The sequence below is a fragment of the Pararge aegeria genome, chromosome 22 (assembly GCF_905163445.1).
Source record: "Pararge aegeria chromosome 22, ilParAegt1.1, whole genome shotgun sequence".
NCBI lineage: Eukaryota > Metazoa > Arthropoda > Insecta > Lepidoptera > Nymphalidae > Pararge > Pararge aegeria.
The window spans coordinates 12800847-12822653 of NC_053201.1; the positions used below are offsets into that span (position 1 = coordinate 12800847).

A 21807-nucleotide genomic window follows, 5' to 3' on the forward strand; every position below is an offset into this window, starting at 1 on the left:
AATAGGTCTAAATCTTCGCTCGTTAACAATTTTTAATCCTACCACGGGAACTATTTGAGAGATCGGTATGGAAAGTACATGTCCTTTTCCATAGCATAGGTGACATGCATACATAATTTGATGCTGCATGCTGTCTGCCCACGGTTCAGCTCGTAAATATTTTTCAAATTCCCTCGGGAACTACTTAAGGAATCGGGATAAAAGGTAGCCTATGTTCTTTTCCATGACAAAGGCTACATGCATGCCAAATTTCATCCAAATCCGTTCAGCCGTTTTTGCGACATTGAGTAACAAACATCCACAATTTCACATCAATATATATAAGAGAAAGTTGTGTTAGATACACCATTTTATAACTCAAGAACGGCTGGACCAATTATTATGATTTTTGCAAAATTTTTTATATTCCTCTTAGACCGGAATAGGATAATAAGTATTAAAATATAACATTCATTAAAATAAAAATGATCCACGCAACGAAGTTCGGCGGGACAGCTAGTTTATAATATTAGTAGGACAGTAGGATAGTAGCATATAAATAGTAGGATAGTAGAATGTTTTTTGTGACAGCTCGTTAGGGGAACTACTACTGACATGCTTTTTGTGCTGTAGACCGGTCTCAACACAATTTGGTGGGCACTGGGCGGCACTATGTAGGATGGGTTTCTTGCGTGACCTGCGAAGCGTTGCTGTTTATAGACGATTGTTTTCACTTACCATCAGGTGGGCCATTTGTTTGGTAGATGATATCTGATAGTATGGTGTAGAAACCATAGGGGTATGGATTTAATTTAAACTGTGTGTATATTTAAAACAAAAACAATTGCATACGTTGTTTTGTGCTACTTTTCGTTTTTTTTTCTATGTACTTTTTGTAGTATGCAATAAAAATACAAAAAATACTTTTTGTAGTGTGCAATAAAAGTATATTCATTCATATATTTCTAAAAAGTTAGCCCGTCAGTTCAGATTGCAGTTAAGAGTAACTTGTAGGTGATATAAAAAAAAAATGTAGTCTTACTTACATGCTTTACGACGCATTGTAGAAAAAAAGACTGAACGCCATTTTAAATGTTTTATTGAACTATAATGACAAAAATAAAGTACATCAGCGTCACATCTAAGAAATAAAACCAATATTACAAACAATTTGTAGACACCTTAAACCTATATACAGACTGGGATCGGGTCTTAAAAATAATACCAACAAAATATTTGAAAACATACAGAAAAAAGGTACCTACAAAGTGTGTGATTAAATTTTTAAATATTACATGCTATATCTCACTAACCGTTACCTTCTATATTTCAATAAATAGATTTATTTCATTTAATTCTAATAGGAATGTCTAAATTTAGGTGCTTTTTTTTGTCTAACAAATAGACATAATAAATAATAACAAACAATTACCATAGAGAGAAATACTTCGGAGGGTCCATCTATAAGCTTACTAGATCACCTACCTTATTTTGTATGCTATGTGATATTGTTGGCTGTTTATATCTTCTCAATTGAATATCGACTTTATTACATTCGCACAGCGTTTAATATTATACAAGCGATATACTCTGCGCAACGTTGCTGATCTTTAGGGTAATTTGATAAGAAACAAACCTTTTTTTTATTTAAAGATTTTAAAATAATGACAGTGTATATATACAGACATGTATATAATGTTTCAGTACATATTTGAAAATTTAATGTACGTTCATAAAAACATTGCTAAATTTAAGAAAAAATGTGACTGCAATAATGTAAACATTAGAAGTAAGAATAAACTTACAGTGCAATATACTAGGTTACATAAAATTCATAATTCTACAATAAACTACCAATTGACATCTTTGAGATGTCTCTTAAAAAGTTCAAAGTTTGTATTAAACGTAAGCTTATAGAACAGTCCTATTATAGTATAAAGGACTACGTAAACGATCAAAAAGCTTGGGTGTAAATTATTGCTCTAACCAGGTTGCTCTTCTAATAATTTAAAATGACATTGTGAGATGGTGATAACAAAAAAAAAACACCCTGCTAGGTTTGTTGTGGGCTTCTTCTTAGACCAGGACGCGTTTGGAACCCTCGTAGCTTTAGTTTTAAGTTTACGAATGTGGTTATCGCCATATCTCACTACCGTGTAATTCTTATGTACGCATCAAAAGTGCCATTTGAATAAAGATATTTTTGTCTTTGACTTTGACTTTGAGCTGATATGCTAATTAAAACTCTATATGATTGTAATAAAGGTCGATATTTAATTAACCACGGGGAGTATAAGAAATTTGTAGTTCAGTCTGCGGTGAGCATAAAAATCTTAATAACAAGACACTAGAAAAGTTGCGTAGGCTTCACCTTGTAGCTGTTGAATTGTAATTTGATACAAGAATTTTGCAAGCGACATTACTTTTAACTACATTAGCTCATACGCTATACAACAACTACTGTATGACGTTGTGAACAGAAATATATGATTTGCAGCGCGTAGTATTTCAACTCCGGCCGTTAGAACCGTCGTTTTTCTATACTTGAAGTGCTAAAGGGAATTGTGTCTTATTAAGATTTCTATTGCCGTGACTCTTTCACTCATTTTTTTTATTATCTTTCAGAACATAGTTTTGCGCTCGGTTGTGGTGGCCCTTAAAGTGAATATTAATCTTGATATTTCTTAATCTATAATAAGTAGTAATAAGGTACTGATAGCCAAATTAAATAAAAAAAATACTTAACTACGAATACTTCGACACCCTTCAAAGTTAGTTATAATGTCATGAATGAATGAGATTTCACACCTTGAAATGTTTTTTTGTGACATGGATTTTTAACATAAATATTAAACGTTTACCTAGTGTGACGAAATTAAAACGTAACATAAATTAATAAATAGTGAAATTATTATAAAATCACATAAATTAAATTAAAATTATTTAATGTTTTATGAAATTTGTTTAAATCAATCATAAATATATACTTAAATCACTGGATTAGTATATTGAATTACAAAACAAAGATAAATTAATAAATAATACAAAATGTGTACAAAGAATTTCAATGAATTTTTTTTTTTTAACATTTTATGTTTTCCAAAATAATATATACACATTTTCATAAATGAGAAACTATTATTGATTGCATCAAAGTATAAAACGTAACACCAACATAAATAAATAATTAATACAACCTAATTGCATATTAATGAATTGAAATTAAATATTTTGTAACATTAGATGTTTATTAAATTAATAGAATTACAGCCGTCCATAATTTTAGATCATAATTTGAAATTGATCACTAATTTATTATTACTATTTCTAAAGGATTGCCCACTCTTAACATGGTCGGGGCCTGTCAGTGTATAATGTCAGGTACAAAGAAAAACTGTTTCTCCAAGCCTGACTACCTATACAATAAACTGTTTTTATGGACTGGTCTACTTTTCCGCATGCGACTACATGTAAATCGTCAGTGTTCCGAAGCATGCCCTGACGTTCGCACGCACCGTAAAACCTGAGCGAAAATTAATGTAAACACTGTTCTTTATTCAAATAATCCTATACAAGGCACATTTGTTTATATACAAATATTAATGTAGTGAAAACCTTGTGTGCCTATTAAAATGTCGAAGATATAGCCAAAAAATGCAATAGTTTCCCCCTACAGTATCAATCATTAAACCTGAATACCCTCTGTCCCTGACAGAAGTCACCATTCCGGGTGAATAAAACTTAGCCTAAACACATCTAAAATGCTTATAAGTTTATCTTACTTTATATTATAATTGCAATAGCACTCTCTGTGAGATTGACCTAGATCTCAATTTTCACTATTTTCTAAAATTATATAATTAATTGCAATGGCATTTTATAATTAATTTAACAAAAAGGTAAATAAAAAAAATACAAATAATAAATACATATATATATATACTACGACACTCACACACATCGTTATGTAGCCCTAAACTAAGCGTAGCTTGTGTTATGGGTACTAAGATAGCTGATGAATATAATACACATATATATTATAACCTATATACACAACATCCATGTTCATTACACAAACATTTTTAAGTTGTGGGAATTGAACCCACGGCCTCGAGTTCAGAAAGCAGGGTCGCTGCTCACTGCGCCAACTGGCTGTCAAAGATAAGGTAAACAAACAAAAAAAATGCACCAATACATATCTTTTTGTTGACAGTTCATTTAAAGGTAAATGAATAGTGTCAACCAATCAACTGGTCAACGACGGTAAGGTTGGCTAATTAGCCAAGTCGTAACATGAAAATCTTAGAGGGCATATAACTTATCTATATCATTGCTTGGTCATTATCATTACCTAAAGAATTTTTATTTCGTACCGTTTTTCCGAAATATTGAATTGAATAAATAAAATAAAAATATTGATAAAAACCGTAATCATTAATATTTTAAGTACGTATTGTAATAACAGAATATTGTAAAATATATCCTTTTATGTATATTTGATCTGTTTTATGCTTTAAAGCATTACTGCTTACTGCTAGAGATATGTCAATAAATTATTTACTGTTCTAATCGTTTAATATTAAGAGATTGTCGCCAGACCAGCCATTTATTAGTTTAACAATCATAGTAAGGACTGATTTAGCGATCTCTTACATATTATTAAGCGGTTTACGAGCATATTCCCAGCCAGCAATTTTTATTCCATGGCAGCACTTGACTCCCGAGAAAACGGTTGTTACTAATAAAGCTAAGTATTTTTAATAATCTTCTCGCTGGAAATACGCTTGTATACCGCAACTGTATATACTGTACAATAATACCTTAAAAGTTACTGATAACAATATAGGAATAATTCAAGGAACATTGTGTTTTTAAATGTTGAGATCCCGCCTCGTAGTAAAATAAAACGAAGGAATTTTAACATAATTGACATCACTAGTATGCTTTATAAATTAAATTATACATGTAATTTACCATTGCAAGATTTTTTCTAAGGCTCAGTGAAAAAGAGTTAGGTTAAAATAAATCAAGGGGCTGTATCTAATAATAGTTATAATAACTTAAGGGTAGGCTTTTTATAACTTGTGTAATGCCAACCGTTAAGTTTTTATTAGCTCGTAACAAACAATTTTTCCATTTTATATCATCTGCCCGTTTAGTGCATATGCACGCCATTGATAACATCATATCTCAGAATTAAGAACGTACAGAACCCTGATTCAGCCATTATAACATGGGGTATCATCATCATCTATAAAGTGCGTCTTAATTTAATAAAAGCACTTTCTATCACGAGTTAAGGCTTTCAAATACCCTGACAACAGCGGTTAGCTCATAGAGGCAAAAAGGCATTGCTTACCCTGCAGTTTGAAATTACTAAATAACTTTACTTTTACAAATGTGACATTTAAACTTTATTTTTATTTGGAATTTTGAAAATAGCGAAACCTTATTTTATTTATTATGTGCTACTATATTGTGTGCCAAATTGTTTATCAACGAAAATGTAGTTAAGTTTTCGATCTACCCTCTATAATATAACATGTTTATAACTTATTGTTCGTCTTTACCCTGATAACAGCGGTTAGCTAATAGAGGCAAAAAAGCATTGCTTACCCTGCAGTTTGAAATTACTACATTACTTAATTCTAAAAATGTAAACTTTATTCTATTTTGTAACAGGATTTTAGACGGCGGAACCAAATTTAATTTATTTTGTGCTGTTATAGTGTATACCAAATTGTGTACCAATGAAAATGTAGTTTTGCGGGTAGTGAAAATTTCGATCTACCCTCACATTACATGATTATAACTTATTATTCGTCTTCCATTGCGTTTTTAAGTTCCATAGCTAGCTTGTAGCCCAGTTCCGGTCGTCGGTCACGCCCCTCCACCATTGCTGGTATCTAAAAAATTACGAGGTGCACGGTTTTACGAAATATGAGCGTTGGTTTTAATTTACTTAATTTAGCTTTTAAAACGTTTAAATGAAAACCGAAATAATACTTCACAGGCTTTAGAAATACTTTGTGTACTGTCTCTGAGACTTATCTGTGAAACCGAGAACCTAAATTTTTTTGAGTAAACCACTGCCATAGCTTTTACTGAAATAAATCAGATACAGCCCTAACATCACATGCAAAATTAAAATGAAGTGGCTTCTTTCACTTTATTAGGTACGCGTCGCGTAGCGTAGGCAGTGGCGTTCCTAGGGTTTTGAATTTGAGCAAGCCCAGTTACCTAAAGGACAAATTTAACTCGTCATGATCTCTAAGTCACCATTCTTGTTGTGCTAAATGACAAACCATATCAACAAATCTTTGAAAAACACTACGGTTAGGGTCGGCACGCGATTTATGATAAAGAAGTTCTATGCAATGTTTGCCAAAATTAAAAAGTAATCAAGTGTTTCTTTGAGTTCGTCTCTCTTTGATTCTTATGATGCCTGCCAGAGTAACGTAGTGCTTGCAGTAAAGTAGACAAAGAGTATATACATTATTAAGCAAAAGTTAAAACATTGTATTTATATCCTCATTGCTATCAAGTTTTAATTATTTTTTTAATTTCATTTCGGAATAGTCGAGAAAAATTTAAAAGAGATATATATTGTAACGCAAGCCCGGCTTTTCGGCTTGTATGGTAGTACCGCGACTGAGCGTAGGTACTATGCGCGCGTCAGTCTTCTATCTTCAATAGGGTTGTTACAATTATACAATTAGAACGTTTTAAGTCCTTTGTATGGAAAAATAAATATGCTTCTTTTTATTTAAAATTAATACAAGGCAGGAGATAAAAAATATATCCCCCGATTAAATCCCCTGACATGGGATAAAATCATCCTGCTAAAGAACGGCCATAGCGAATAGGAGAAGTTTTTATAATACATATACTGTCTCAGTTATAGAGGTAACTATGATGATAAATCGAAAGAACAAATCCCAGATATAGAGGCTTACCTCGTCCCACTAACAGAGGTAATTCAGTGCCAAAGTGTTGGGACCTCAATATGAGTTCCAGTTATGGAGGTTTCTTACTTATCCAGGTCCCACTTTACCAAGTTTCACTGTATATTATTTGGATATTATTTCCACAACACAGAAGATAAATTCTTATCATTTCCCCGGGGAGATAATTGTGTCCCGCCCAAGCTAGCCGTGACAACCCTTTATGGTAGAATAAAGTAAGGTTAGTAGTATTGTACCTGGTGGGACTCCACTATGACGCCGTTATTGGACACGATGGTCTGCTTCGTGCGCTCGATGTCAGCCAGATCGACGCCGCGGCTCGCGTCGTCAATGAGTATAGCGCGGTAGCCGATGGCCAAAGCGTCAGCTATTGTCGCACCTGGTGACGATCGGTTAGTTTGACTTTAAATTGATAAATGCCACCATTGTCAGACGGCCGACTGGCGCAGTGGGCAGCGACCCTGCTTTCTGAGTCCTTGGCCGTGGGTTCAATTCCCACAGCTGGAAAATGTTTGTGTGATGAATGTTTTTCATGATTGTTTTTCAGTGTCTGGGTGTTTATCTGTATATTATATTCATAAAAATATTCAACAGCTATCTCAGTACCCATAACACAAGCTACGCTTACTTTGGGGCTAGATGGCGATGTGTGTATTGTCGTAGTATATTTATATTTATTGCTGGAATCAGGAATGAGGAGATCCGTAAAAGAACCAGAGTTACCGACATATCTCAGCGAGTCGCAAAGTTGAAGTGCCACGTGACAATGGATAGACGTTAGGGTCCCAAAGTGCTGGACGCGTTTATGCGCTGCGTTTACCTGGCGACCCCGCACAGGTAAACGCAGCGTTAACATCAAACGAATCGCTGGGAGCCGCTGGAAACAAGCAGCCCAAGACCGTGGATTTTGGAACTCCCTACAAAAGTTCTACGAGTATGTCCAGCCGTAGTCTTCAATCGGTTAAAAAGTGACGATGATGACCATTGCTGGTATTTTTGCAGTCTTTAGCCCAGGTAATGATATTACCACAGAGTTAATAACATACAGAAACCGCGTGTGTACGCGGACTAATATTGAAGCATCAAAACCACTCCACGTGTGTTGGTTAGTGTTTCTCGAACAGGCGGTTAGTCACATCATTCCTTTTAGCAGTTGACTGTTTACCTCTAATGTTCTAATCGTTTACCATAAAAGGAGGAGAATGGATAGTTTGTGAGCTAGCCACATTCCGCGGGTCTGAAGTGAGACGTGCGTGGGGCGGAACGGTTTTCACTGTTTTTGGGCACAATGCACTGCATGCAATAATGGCTGAACGAGGGTTCTGTATATTCTTAATTCTTTGATGGGGAAAATGGGATAAGTTTGTGAGCAAGTCACATTTTTTGGACACAATGCATTATTCTGGGGATAGTACATACCAACGCATACGTCGTACGCCAGCCCGCATATGTAGATGTCGGTGGCGCCACGCGAGCGGAGCTGGGTGCTTAGACTAGTGTCAGTCAGCTTTTTGTTGTCCCAGAACACGGAGTACGAGTCAACTTCCGGGTTGGTGCCCTTGTAAACCTTCACGGCGCTGTCAACGATCTAGAACAATGAAATCCATAAATTTATACGTAATATGAAAACTTTTGCACAGTTTTATGCGCACTAGCGTTGCCACGCGACTATGCCCGCATACATTTTTTTTTTGGTATTAGACCAGCGCTGTAGTGGTGATAGCGCATTGGGTAGGAGCTCGACTTGACTTTCGGGGGGGCTGAGTTCGAATCCCAGCACGCACCTTTAACTTTTCTAAGTTATGTGCGTTTTAAATATCACATACTCCAACGGTGGAGGAAAACATCTTGAGGACACCTGCATGCCTGAGAGTTCTACATAATATTCTGAAAGGTGTGTGGAGTCCACCAATCCGCACTGGGACAGCGTGGTGGACCACGGCCTTAACCCCTTCTCATTGTGGGAGGAGACCCGTGCTCTGTAGCCGGTAATAGGTTGATGTGATGATGATGAGACCAGCGCTTCACCACAATCTAACCTGATGGAAAGTGCAGATGTGGCCTAAGATGGGACGGCCTTGCCTAGAAGATGCCTATCCACTCTTGTTTTAAAGATACCCAGGTTGTAAGAATTAGGAAACACAGAACTCGGGAGAGCGTTCCCAGCGATGCGTATTAGACGGCCGAGTGATGAATGAAAATCCATCAGCTATCTCAGTACCCATAACACAAACTACGCTTTCTTTGGGGCTAGATGGCGATGTGTGTATTGTCGTAGTATATTTATTTATTTATTTATTTATTATTACTTTTACAACAGGATTCCTAAGGAAATTCTTGACCTAACAATGCATACATTTAAAAAATGTGTAAAAACGCATCTAGTACAGCGAGGTTACTATACATTTGATGAATTCCTCAAAGACAAGGTAGAATGGAAGCAGCCAGCCTCGCTCTCATCTCCCGCAAGATAGCAAAATGATTGTAAATGTTGATGTTGGAAAAGAGCAACTACTGAGTTTCTTGCCGGCTCTTCGCGGTAGAATCTGCTTTCCGAACCGGTGGTAGAGTCACACAAACATACATACTTGACGTTTCAAAAGTGCTTATAAAGTAGGCCTACTTTAAATAAATGAATTTAAATTTGAATTTGAATTTGCAGTAACTCTGGTGAACGAACTACCAACCTGGTGGTTACCAAAATTAAACAAGTATTCATGAGTCTTCAACCAGTGTTCAGTTATACATAAAATATTAATGTTGAAATCATTCAAAAATAACTCAATGTGTATTATATTGATAAAAAAATATCCATCAGCTATCTCAGTACCCATAACACAAGCTACGCTTTCTTTGGGGATAGATGGCGATGTGTGTATTGTCGTAGTATATTTATTTATTTATTTATTATTAGAAAGGAAGACGCAAATCGCATTATGCGAGTTTTTGGTATATTGACAACATACGGATGTAAATCCGCCCGGTATAGCAAATAGTAAGTAGTAGCAATAAGTTCTCCTTACAACTTTCTTTCGCTATTCCACATTACATCATGTTCTGTTTGATTTTGTTTTCAACGCTGCGTGAGAGAAGCCTTCGTAAATGTAGATGGTGATGATTTGTGACATAAATGTGAATTTTACGTAGGTACATAAATAATATTATAAAATTTAAAAAGAAAGTCTGACTGTAATAATATTAATATAAGAAGTAAAAATAAACTCGAAGGGCAGTTTACTAGGTTGCATAAAATTCGGTTTAAAGATATTTATTTCTCAAAGAGAACATACTGTTCACCAGTGGCGTGCATAGAGGGTATGCACAGGGTATGCAGATGATATAAAATGAAGAAAATCTCCCGTACGAATTATAAAAAACTTAAGGATAGGCATGGTAAGAGTTATAAAAAGCCTACCCTTAAGTATTTATAACTCGTACTGGAGATTTTCTTAATTTTATATCATCTGCATATCCTGTGCATACCCACTGCTGTTCACTTAAAGGAGATAATAGGTTTACAATTAATTGTTAAAATGTACGCAGAACGCATGCACGTATTATATTATTTATAACAGTATTTCCATGGTGAAATAGTAAAATTACTAATTCATTTAAGGGTAATTGTATATAATTTTATAACAAATTACCCAGATGAAGTCCTTGAGATGTCTCTCAATAAGTTCAAAGTTTATATAAAACGAAAGCTTAAAGAAAAATCCTATATTAATATTAAGGATGACGTCATGTATGATAAAAAAAAGCTTGGGTATTAATTGCTCTAAATTCATAGCTAAGCATTAACTCGACTGTGAGATGGTGATAGCAAAAAAACCTGGTTAAGTTTGTTGCGGGCTCTAGTTAGACCAGGGCGCGTTTGGAACACTCCTAGCTTCAGATATAAGTTAACGAATGCAGTTATTCTCATCACCTAACATTAGTGTTAACAAGTTAAATGTATGAACGCTTCATAAGTGCCTGTAATAAGGTCTACATTAATAAAACATTTTTGAATTTGAATTTTAGTAAAACTTGACGATTGTGTGTTCAATATTGTAGACATACATTGTGGTTCTCTGGCCGAAATCCGGAGATCATTCCAATTAGCTTTAAGTGAAGTATAATAATTTAATTTATTTTTCATTATAAACTTTATATGCATGTCCTATTTGAATTTTTACTATCACTTTATTTTATGCTTTGTATTCAATCATATTATTTTGTTCCTTTAATTTACTTTTTATTAATGTTATATAGTTAATTAATGGTAGCTTTTTATGGTAACATAAATTCAAATTCAAATTCATTTATTTCAAGTAGGCCTACTTTTTAAGCACTTTTGAAACGTCAAGTATGTATATTGCACGACTCATGATGCGAAGCAAAAATTTTTTTCGCCTCATTTCGGCGGCTATTTTTATTATTATAGCCTTGTTAGTTCACGGAATCAAGATATTTTGCATACTATTGTCGAGATAATTTAATGGAGATTAATTCCATACTTTTAAAAAATTGATTTAATCCACCTTGTCATTGAAATAGCAGTACTACATTTTTCAAATTGTTTTGATGGCCTAAATGAAATTTTATATATTGCCAGATTGGATTATATCTTTTTTGTTTAGATGTAAGCTAGTTTAACACTATTTATTGCATGATTTGTTTACCTGTAAGTAGCTTTACATTTTGTCTTCATACTGTATAAGCTAGTTCAAATTGTTTTTTTGAAATGTAAAGTAAACCAAATTAAGGAAAAAAAACGTGTGAGCCTTCTCGGGACGCCTGGCAGATGTGAAACAAATATCGAAATGGTTTTCGGTAAGTTATTACAGATATTGCATAATGTAAAGATAAAGCATTACAAATTTGTTCCACAAATACAAAAATAAATACAACCAATTGGATAACCACTCATTTTTGTAAGTCGGTTAATAATGACTGTTTTATTACAGAACTAGCTGAAACGTGCAACTTCGTCTGCATAAAATATAATTAAAATATTTTTAAGCATTTCTATACCAGTCGTAACGTTTAAACGGTAGGTCCAATTTGAATAATTTAAAGAGGAATTTTCAGGTACATAATCAGATTGTACCAGTGTTTTGATTGACAAATTATAACAAAAAGCGGTTATTGTGCCTTAACACAGTTAGGATATTTAGCCTCCCGGACTTTTTTTAAAAGTAAAAATGATTAGTTTAAATATCTCCATCGATTCATACATCCATACTCACAAACTTTCGCATTTATAATATAAGTAAGATGGTACGCATGCATTCGATCGTTGTCCCATATGCACAGCGACTCGCTGTAATCTGTGAATATTTATGTCCTTTATCTCCGACAATATTTATCAGATCTTCATTAAAATTACACATGCTTGATAGTATACACTTTCAAATAAAAAAAGAATTATTTAAACCGGTTCAAATTTAACGGAGCTATGAAGTAAAATTTGTAAAAATTTTCATCTCATGTCCCGGGAGAAGCTTATTGTTTATCGGGATAAAAAGTAGCCTATATGTTGACCCGGAATATCAGCTACCACTATACCAAATGTTATTCAAATCCGTTCATTAGATTTCACGTGATGCCCGGACAGACAGACAGACAGACAGACAGACAGACAGGCAGTCAGACAAAAATTAAATAAAAATCTGTTTTGGTCTCAATATCCATTATAAAGCATCCCCCGGTCAAAATTTTCAAAATATATTAAATGTACAGAAATCTTCCAGTTACAGTTTTATTATAAGTTGACATTAATATTCATTTTTATTGTTACATACGAAATACAAAAATTCAATCATACAGCGTGTCGAAGCGACGCCACGGCCTGTGTCGCCACGCCAACATTAGGTTTACCCTCCGCCTACAGATGTTTCACATAAAAAAAAAATGTGTTGGTACCTTGAGATCCTTATGCAGCTCAGCACCCCACGTGTCCTGCACGCAGTGACGCGGCCACAGTCGCTGCTTCATGGGTGGCGGACCAGCGAATACAACTGTATCGTATGCCTGCGCCTTGTCCGCAGATACCTGAAAATACACCATATACCTTCACTTCACCGCAATCTCTAAGGTGTGAAGATGGTAGCGGGCTAGCCTGTTAGGTTACTACGCGACATCGCACCGGAACAATAAATCCGGTGCAAAAGTAGGGTGGTAACTAGCCGCGGCCAAAGCCAGACCGGGACCTCCCGCTTAGGTTTACAGCTCTCATCGTAGCCCCAGGGAGTTAGTCAATCGTTGACAATATTTATACAGAGATACTGACCGGACTGGACGGGTGCAGTTCCCGCATATGCACGTTGTCGATGAAGGAGACGTGGTCTGGCGGGTGCCAGTCCAAGGAATAGAACACGCAGTCGAAGGGCACAGACTCCAGAAGCCTGTTGATTGGCTCCACCACCTGGGAACAAAAATAACTTCTCACATAAAACTATTTAAGAAAAAAAAGCAGCAGTTACACATAATTAGGAAAGTTTATATTGGCGTTACTTTGCGTAAATCCATGATATATTATGTAAATTAAGCTTGATGCATGTAAATAATTGTTAATAATTATTCATTGTAAAGTCAACATCTCCTGAGGATGCTCCGGTTTCGGAGCCAAACGTGCGTAGAGGGTACATTGCCGAAGATCTTTTTGGTGTGGAATATAATGATTGAAGAAATTATAAATTTCTCCCTTCTTCTCTTTTATTCATTTTTTATAATTTTTATTTGAGGATAATTATTTATTTTATATATTTTGTTTCATATTTGTAGTTATTTATTTATTTATTTGTCTTTAGTTACAAATATTGTTTTTTAATATATTATATGTATATATTTAAGTAATGAAATATGTATTTTATGGGTATATGCACCACCTAACTTTTTTCTGTAACTGTTTTTTATCTACGCCATTGGTTGCCTGGAAGAAATCGTTATGTAGCGATAAGGCAGCCAAATTGTATACGTTGTTTTGTTATACTTTTCTTATTGTTCTATGTACTTTTTGTGGTGTGCAATAAAAGTATATTCATTCATTCAAATTACACACAGTATAGCAGGTAAATGAAAACCGAAATATTACTTTACAGGCTTTAGAGGTACATTATTTACTGTTTCTGAGACTTTTCTGTGAAACCGAAATGCAGTCACATCATCATTGCATGCAAATTTAAAATTAAGTGACTTCTGCCACTTTATATAGTAACTTGCTGCGTAACGCGTACCTAACGCGGCACGTAGCGCAGGTACTATGCGCGTGTCGGTCTTTTATCTTTAATAGGGGTGTCATAAGTAAACACTTGGAATGTTTTGAATTAGTTTGTATGGCAATATAAATTTGCTTCTTTTAATTAAATATTTGAACTGGGTGATTTCGTAATATACTTATACACCTTTCAACGGCATTTCGTTATTCGGTTACACGTAGTTTATATTCTTTCGAACGTATGACTATAATGTTGTAGTATCAAGTGGAAAAATAAGAGAGATTTAAGTTTAGTTATGCTACGTATGTATCACGTACGCAAAACAGTTTCTCTACTACATAAACGCTTTTTGCAAACATATATTTTGGCCCAGGGTAGGCTCACCAAAGTTTTTTTTCTCTTTCTATTTTATTAGGTTGTTCGGAAAGTCATTTCGTTTTTTCCCGCCAGAGGACTTAATTACGTTTTTTCGAAACTAACTTCACACTTAAGCCCCATAACCATTATATGTCTTGAGAGCTGATATTGCAAGGCTTGTGTGTGAAAAAGTTCTATTAATTCTACCCAGTAGTTTTTGGTTGGTGCCCTTTTAAATATGGAGAGCAATAAGCAGCATTTTCGTCATATTTTACTTTTTAACTTCAGAAAAGGTAAAAATGCTGTCCAAGCGAGAAAAAAATTGACGGATGTGTATGGAGAAGGCGTGTTAACAGTACGCCAGTGCCAGAACTGGTTTGCAAAATTTCGATCCGGCAATTTTGATGTCGAAGATGAACCACGGTCTGGAAGGCCGGTCGAAGCTGACAAAGATGCGATAAAGGCATTAGTTGATGCAAATCGGCGAATCACCACACGAGAGATCGGTGAGAGGTTAAATTTGTCGAATTCAACTGTTTATGGCCATTTGAAAGGCATGGATTATTCATTATACGAAAACTGTCTTTCATGTTCCCCAAAAAAAACGAAATGACTTTCCGAACAACCTAATAGTTATTTATCCTCAATCCCGATGGACGTTTGGGTCGGGGGTAAACTCATCTTGAAAACTCTGTGGTACTCTGATAAGGAGATAAATATGCAAAATAAAAATATGCAAAAGTATAAGTAAAGTCCTTCTTTTTGCTCGGTCAGCCATGGCGTAAAACTATTATGCAAACTATGCTTAACGGCCTGGAACACGATCATACCTATTCATCGTTTCCTGTTTAGTATTAAATTGCTTTAAAACTAGCTGATGTTCGCTACTTAGTATCCGCTTTTCATCGATTTTATTTTTAAAATGCCTGTAGCTTATAACCGTCTTCAATAATGCTAGCATGCGCGCCACGAGAGAGTTATGTCTACTCATTATCTAGTATATCTCTATGGAAATAATACGAGTAATACAACGAGTAATTGATATTGTTCAGTTTTAAGTTAACAGCATATCTATCAGTAGAAATGTTTTAACAAACCTGCTCCTGTAAAATTTGTGTTTTTTATGTGTAAAGATAAATGGGTGGTAATGGATCGAAAACTTAATCAAGAGTGCAGTGTTTGAGGTAAACATAGGTAATAGTAGATTGCCCAAAAAATAGGTAAAGCAATGTCTTACGTTACGGGCGCCGTTATAAATCCCAAGCAAACGAGGGATTATCGAAGCGAGGATGATGCATTCATAATCCTGAGTGTAGCGAGGTTTTCAGGAGCGCCCAAAATGAAGGTAGTTTTGAAACTCTGAGTTTTACACTCTACTTTAGACACCTCGCGAGGCAATAAGATCATCATACATTAGAGCGTGATAGCGATATAAGAAAAGATTTTATTCATGATTTTATGCGCGATATATTTAAATCACATAAACTCCAGAACTCCAGTTCAACATTACTTACCTGCTAAGCGTAGCTAGGGTGCATTGACGTACTTGACCTTTTAATACTAGGCTAGGTTATAAGGCATTATAAATTAATATAAATATACTACGACAATACACACATCGCCATCTAGTCCCAAAGTAAGCGTACCTTGTGATATGGGTACTAAGATGACTGATGAATATTTTTATACATAAATACTTAGAATATACATATAACAAGTTGCTGCAAACTGCGCCAATTGGCCGTCAAAAGTCGAGCGAGTGGTGTGAAAAAAGTAACAAACAAACAGGTCCACCTTATTATTTATAATATTAGTATGGACTTGTTTTTCATAGATTCGTTACCTATTACGTCATTCGTCTGTGTGATTTTCCATTGTTAGCGGATGCATGTCTCGTTAAGGTACTTTTTTACTAAGTATCTTTTTACTTAATAACGGTTTGTACCTACTTATATCGGTTTCCTATATTACCTACGTCTTCGCTCTCGATTCGCGACAGAGAGTAAGAAAATACATTTATTCATGCTTAAAAATAAAAAAAAGACAAAATTCATTTTTTTCAAATAGGCACTTTTGAAACGTCAAATGTGTCTGTTTGTAGTGACCACCGGTTCGGAAAGCAGTAGTTGCCCTTTTCCAACATCAACATGTACAATCACTTTTCTATCTTGCTGGAAATGAGAGCGAAGCTGGTATCTACCTTCTCTTCAAGAAATTCATCGAATGTATAGAAACCTCGCTGTATTGGATGTATTTTTGCACATTTTTCAATGTATTCATTGGTAGGCCCAGGAATAACAAAATCATGTTATTAAAGCGTATACACAACCCCACAGACGATATGCAGATATCACTGAGTTTTAGTAGTAACTACTTTTTATTTTGGTGTACAATAAAAGTGTATTCATTAATTCATTCATTATATCAGTTAGTACTAAGGTATTTATTCGGGAAGGGTGTAAAGCCACGCATATCATCATTATTATGGACACCGGCCCAATACAGGGCACGGGACTCTTCTTAGAGTAGTCTACCACACTGACCTTGAGCTACCCGTCACTGTGGAAAGTTGCCACCAAAGAACCCGTTAAATCCATATTTTTTATTCTGAAATCTGAGTTCATTGTTTCGTTCTTTATTCTGAATTCTGAAACCTTTTCCAATTGAGTTTCTACCAACTCGTTTGGCATATACAATTACGAAATGTAGATTTGATGGCAATTTCCCACTGTGGCTAGCTTGATTTGGTGCCAACTGAGATGTAGAATCATCATCATATCAATCCATTACCGGCCCACTACAATGAGAAGGGGTGAAAGCCGTAGTCAATCACGCTGGCCAGTGCGTATTGATGGACTCCACATACCTTTAAGAACATCTATTGTTTATTGTTTATTAATTGCTTCATGTACATACAAAAGGGACATGACGCCGCGCCGGGGCATTGCAATAAAATGTGTCGAAATTATTTTTATTACTTAATTTAAATTATTATATCCAAATTAAATTTCTATAATATTCAAAAAAATCAAAATTCATTTATTTCAAGTAGGCTAATATAAGCACTTTTGAAACGTCAAGTCTGTCTGTTTGTAGTGATTCTACCACCGGTTCGGAAGGCAGATTCTACAGAGAAGAAGCCGGAAGGCAAGAAACTCAGCAGTTGCTCTTTTCCAGCATCAATAATTTACAATTTGCATTTTAACATTTATTTTTCTATCTTGTGAGAGCTGAAAGCGGAGCCGGATGCTTCCAAGCAACCTTGTCATTAAAAAAATCATCAATTGTAATTATGAAGAACTCTCAGGCATGCAGGTTCCTACACGATGTTTTCCCGCACCGTTAAAGCGAGTGATATTTTAATTACCCAAAACGCACATAACTTAGAAGGTGCATGTTGGAATTCGAACTCAGCCCCCAAAAGGTGAAGTCGAATACGTTAGAGCGAGATAGCGATATAAGAAAAGCTTTTATTCATGATTTTATGCGCGATGTTCCTTAATTAAACATAAAAACTCCAGGAATCGAGGAAGGTGAAGTCGAGCTCCTACTTAAGTAGGAGCATACGTAAGTAGGAGCTCGACTTCACCTTTTGGTGGCTGAGTTCGAATCCCAGCATGCACCTCTAACTTTCTAAGTTATGTGCGTTTTAGGTATATAGAGTATAGCCCAGTGGCTATCACCGCTTCCGCAGAGATGCAGAATACCGCAGCTGAACCGAAAACAAAATTATCTGCAATCAATGTATTGCGATAAAACGAAGTTTTTGACTAAGGCTTCAAGTTCACACGTCTCATCGAGTAGGCAGATAGCAATTAGGTGGTAGGCAAGCCAAACTGCGTGCCAGGCACGGTATCGCCCGCCGCGATGAGGTGCAAATATGGCGATTAGGTTAGATATCAATCAAATAGAGAGTTTCAGGTGTTGGAACACGTTATTTCCGAACGTTGATAAAATTGTATAATTTAAAAAAACAGAAGAGAATTTAACAAAATTAATAAGCCAATGTAAGGAATTAATAGCTCGGATTAGATAGGAAAAAGATTAATAAAGCTCGTGAGATATTAATCTTTTTCTGGATTTCCTTTATCGAATTTAGATCTTCACAGATTTTTGTCAGATGTTCACTAAATCGATACATAGGACCAATTTGACTAATTCAAATGAAAAATAACTTATACAATCAAGTAAAATTGCTTACATTTTTAAGCATTTAGATAAATTATATTAGATGTAAAAGTTACGAACTGTTGCCCGCGTGCTGCGTCCGCGTTTTTTTACGGTTTTTTTTTTTGTTATACTCCATTTTTTCAACTAACTCTATTCCAAAAATCTAGTTGATTGGTTCCTTAGTTAAAGGTTGACAGAAGGACAAATAAACAAATAAATTTTCGCATATTAGTTATGATTCAGTTTTATAAAATTAGTTTTTAAGAGTTTTGGAATACACTAGTTTAAAATATTAAAAAAACACCCAGACACTGAAAAAAAATCATGCCCATCACACAAACATTTTCCAGTTGTGGGAATCGAACCCAAGGCCTAGGACTCAGAGAGAAGGGTCGCTGCCCACTGCGCCAGTCGGCCGTCAAAAAACATTAAAAACTTGTCATGAATATATATAGCGCGTAGCCTATGTAAAGAATGTATGTACCTACTTTTTGCAATCTATATAATGTCACTAGTGAACAACCCAGTAATGAAAATTTTCACATAATAAAAGAGAGTCAATAGAGTTTTGACAATTAGTTAATTTAAAATAAATTGTAATCTAATATCGGATTAATCGACTGATACTTTTAATAAAGTTAATCGAATTAAGTTGAATTAAGCTCGAATATAATTCTCGACTAAATAATTCAAGTTAACTTCGTTACTAACATAAATGGAATCTGCAATGTAATTTCCGGCTTTTTAATCGAAAAGCCCGTCAAGTCATTCATCGATGTGGAATTAAAAATAGAGGTGGCGAAATGCAATTTGCATATCGAAGCTGGGAGTGCCTGGTACCAACAACCGCATTGGGGTGGAAATATGCCAAATTTTATATGATTTAAAACGGTTTTGGAGTTGTTTAATAAGTTCCGTTGAACAAAAAACGTTTGATTCAATGAATTGGGGCACGTCATCGTAGAATGTTATTTTTCGCGACCTGCAGCGAAATATACCAGTAATAATTTCGATTATTTTTCCGACCCAAATATCGACCAACAGAATTGCACCATTCGACGTCACGTGGTACAACCTACATGGTATTATACTGATAATTTTTTGAAAATTTTCTCTGGTAGTTGCTATATATATTTTGCTATATTTATTCATTATGAAATTCTTATTTGTTAACTGTACATTTCGTCTCATGGTGCAATTCTATTGGCCGACATTTGGGACGGAAAAATAATCCCCCGAATACCACACGAGCTTCAAAATTATCTGGCATTTCCCTCAAGGTTCCCAGCAAACAAATAAAGTCGTCAAGTTTTGTTTGCAACGAACCTATCGGGAAATACCCGATAATTTTGAAGCTCTTGTGGTAATAAGTGATAGTTTTTCCCTTCGATTTACGTACAAAATGTGTGGATGGCACAAAATTGTCGATTGCGCAAGCATCGTTAATCCAAGTCAGCATATCATCATAAATCAATCATCATCATCATTTAGACAGCCGATAGGCGCAGTTGATATTAGTTAGTTAGCACCTGCTTTCTGAGTGCAAAGCTGTGGGTTTGATTCCCACAACTGAAAAATGTTTGTGTGGTGAACAAGAATGTTTTTCAGTGTCTGGGTGTTTATCTGGTTAAATATTATAGGTATTTATGTGTATTATATTTATAAAAATACTCATCAGCTACTTTAGTACCCATTACACGAGCTACACTTGCTCGGGGGCCAGGGGGCTTAAACTTCATCAAGTTTCACAATTTTTTCTGTTCTGGAGGGTACTTGGCCTGTGGCTACTGGCAAAGCCGTGCCGACAGACGGCTGACGCAGTGGGCAGCAACCCTACTATCTGCGTCCAAGGCCGTGGGTTTGATATCCACGGTTGGAAGATGTTTTTGTTATGAACATGAATGCTTTTCAGTGCCTGGGTGTATTATATACATAAAAAAAATCATCGGCTATCTCAGTGCCTACCCGTAACACTTAACAAGCTATGCTTACTTTGGGGCTAGATGGCGATGTGTGTATTGTCGTAGTGTATTTATTTTTAGTAGTGTTGGAGTGGCAACCCCGCACCGGTAAACGTAGCGTTGGTCGACCCCCAACCAGGTGGACAGACGACATCAAGCTAGTCGCGGGGAGCCGCCGATACAAGCAGCCCGGAATTGTGGAGTTTGGAACGCCCGACAAAAGACCTATGTCCAGCGGTGGACGTCAATCGGTTGATTTGATGATGATGATTTATTTATATAGCGTTCCGGTACATTGCCGCGTCAAAATTGCTTGAGCCCATACTGGGTTTAATATTACTGCAATACAGCTTAGACTGCGTAACTACTTACTATCAGGTCACATTGCAGTCAAGGACTAACTTGTAGTAGTAAAAAAAAAATATTCTTGGTATTTGTCAGATTACAGTTTATTTTACGTCCACAGTGTAAGCGGTGGTGGCAATATACAACGTGTAAATGAAACCCGAAATACTACATCACAGGCTTTAGAGGTACATTATGTACTGTCTCTGAGACTTATCTGTGAAACCGAAATCCTAATAGTTTTAGAGTATACCACTGCCATAGTTTTTACTGAAAGAAATCAGACACAGCCTTAGCATCACATGCATATTTAAAATTATGTGACTCCGGTCACTTTATTAGGTACGCGTCGCGTATTGTAGGTACTATACACGTGTCGGTCTTTTATCTTCAATAGGGTTGTCATAAGCAAACACTTAAAATGTTTTCAATTCGTTTGTATTGAAAAATAGATATGCTTCTTTTGATTTAATATTTTTACAGGGTGATAACTTGTTAAGATAAGTGACGAAATACGCTTATAAAAAATTAAAAAAAAAAATTCGGTATGAAACAAAGTGATATCAATATATCGCTGAAGTCTTCTTTCAAGAGTAGTATTACTACCCTTGTGTCAGTCTTAAGACTCCGCCCTTCGATTACAATTAAAATAAACTTAACAAATTACAAAAAAAGAAGGTAGGTATACAAACAATACAAGATATACAATGATATACTAGGCTGGGCTCTCTCTAGCTCCAGAAATTAAGTTTTAGCTGCACCACAAGAGACAGTAATGCAATAGGATATAACTGTTTGGGCAAGAGTTAAATAAATAGTGTTAAGATT

At 35.4% G+C, this 21807-nt stretch overlaps 1 protein-coding gene across 1 annotated transcript in view; it reads right to left on the minus strand.

Moving 5' to 3' along the window:
• Window positions 1–4601: 4601 nt before the first annotated feature.
• LOC120633638 overlaps window positions 4602–21807 on the minus strand; it is a 33735-nt gene continuing 16529 nt past the window's right edge. Inside the window, exons 4-8 of the mRNA XM_039903918.1 lie at window positions 13219–13353; window positions 12852–12980; window positions 8364–8532; window positions 7181–7323; window positions 4602–5885 (exon numbers count right to left, since the gene is read on the minus strand). Of these exons, the coding sequence (XP_039759852.1) occupies window positions 5796–5885; window positions 7181–7323; window positions 8364–8532; window positions 12852–12980; window positions 13219–13353 (666 nt within the window). The 3' untranslated portion in view covers window positions 4602–5795. The remainder of the gene's footprint in view (window positions 5886–7180; window positions 7324–8363; window positions 8533–12851; window positions 12981–13218; window positions 13354–21807) is intronic.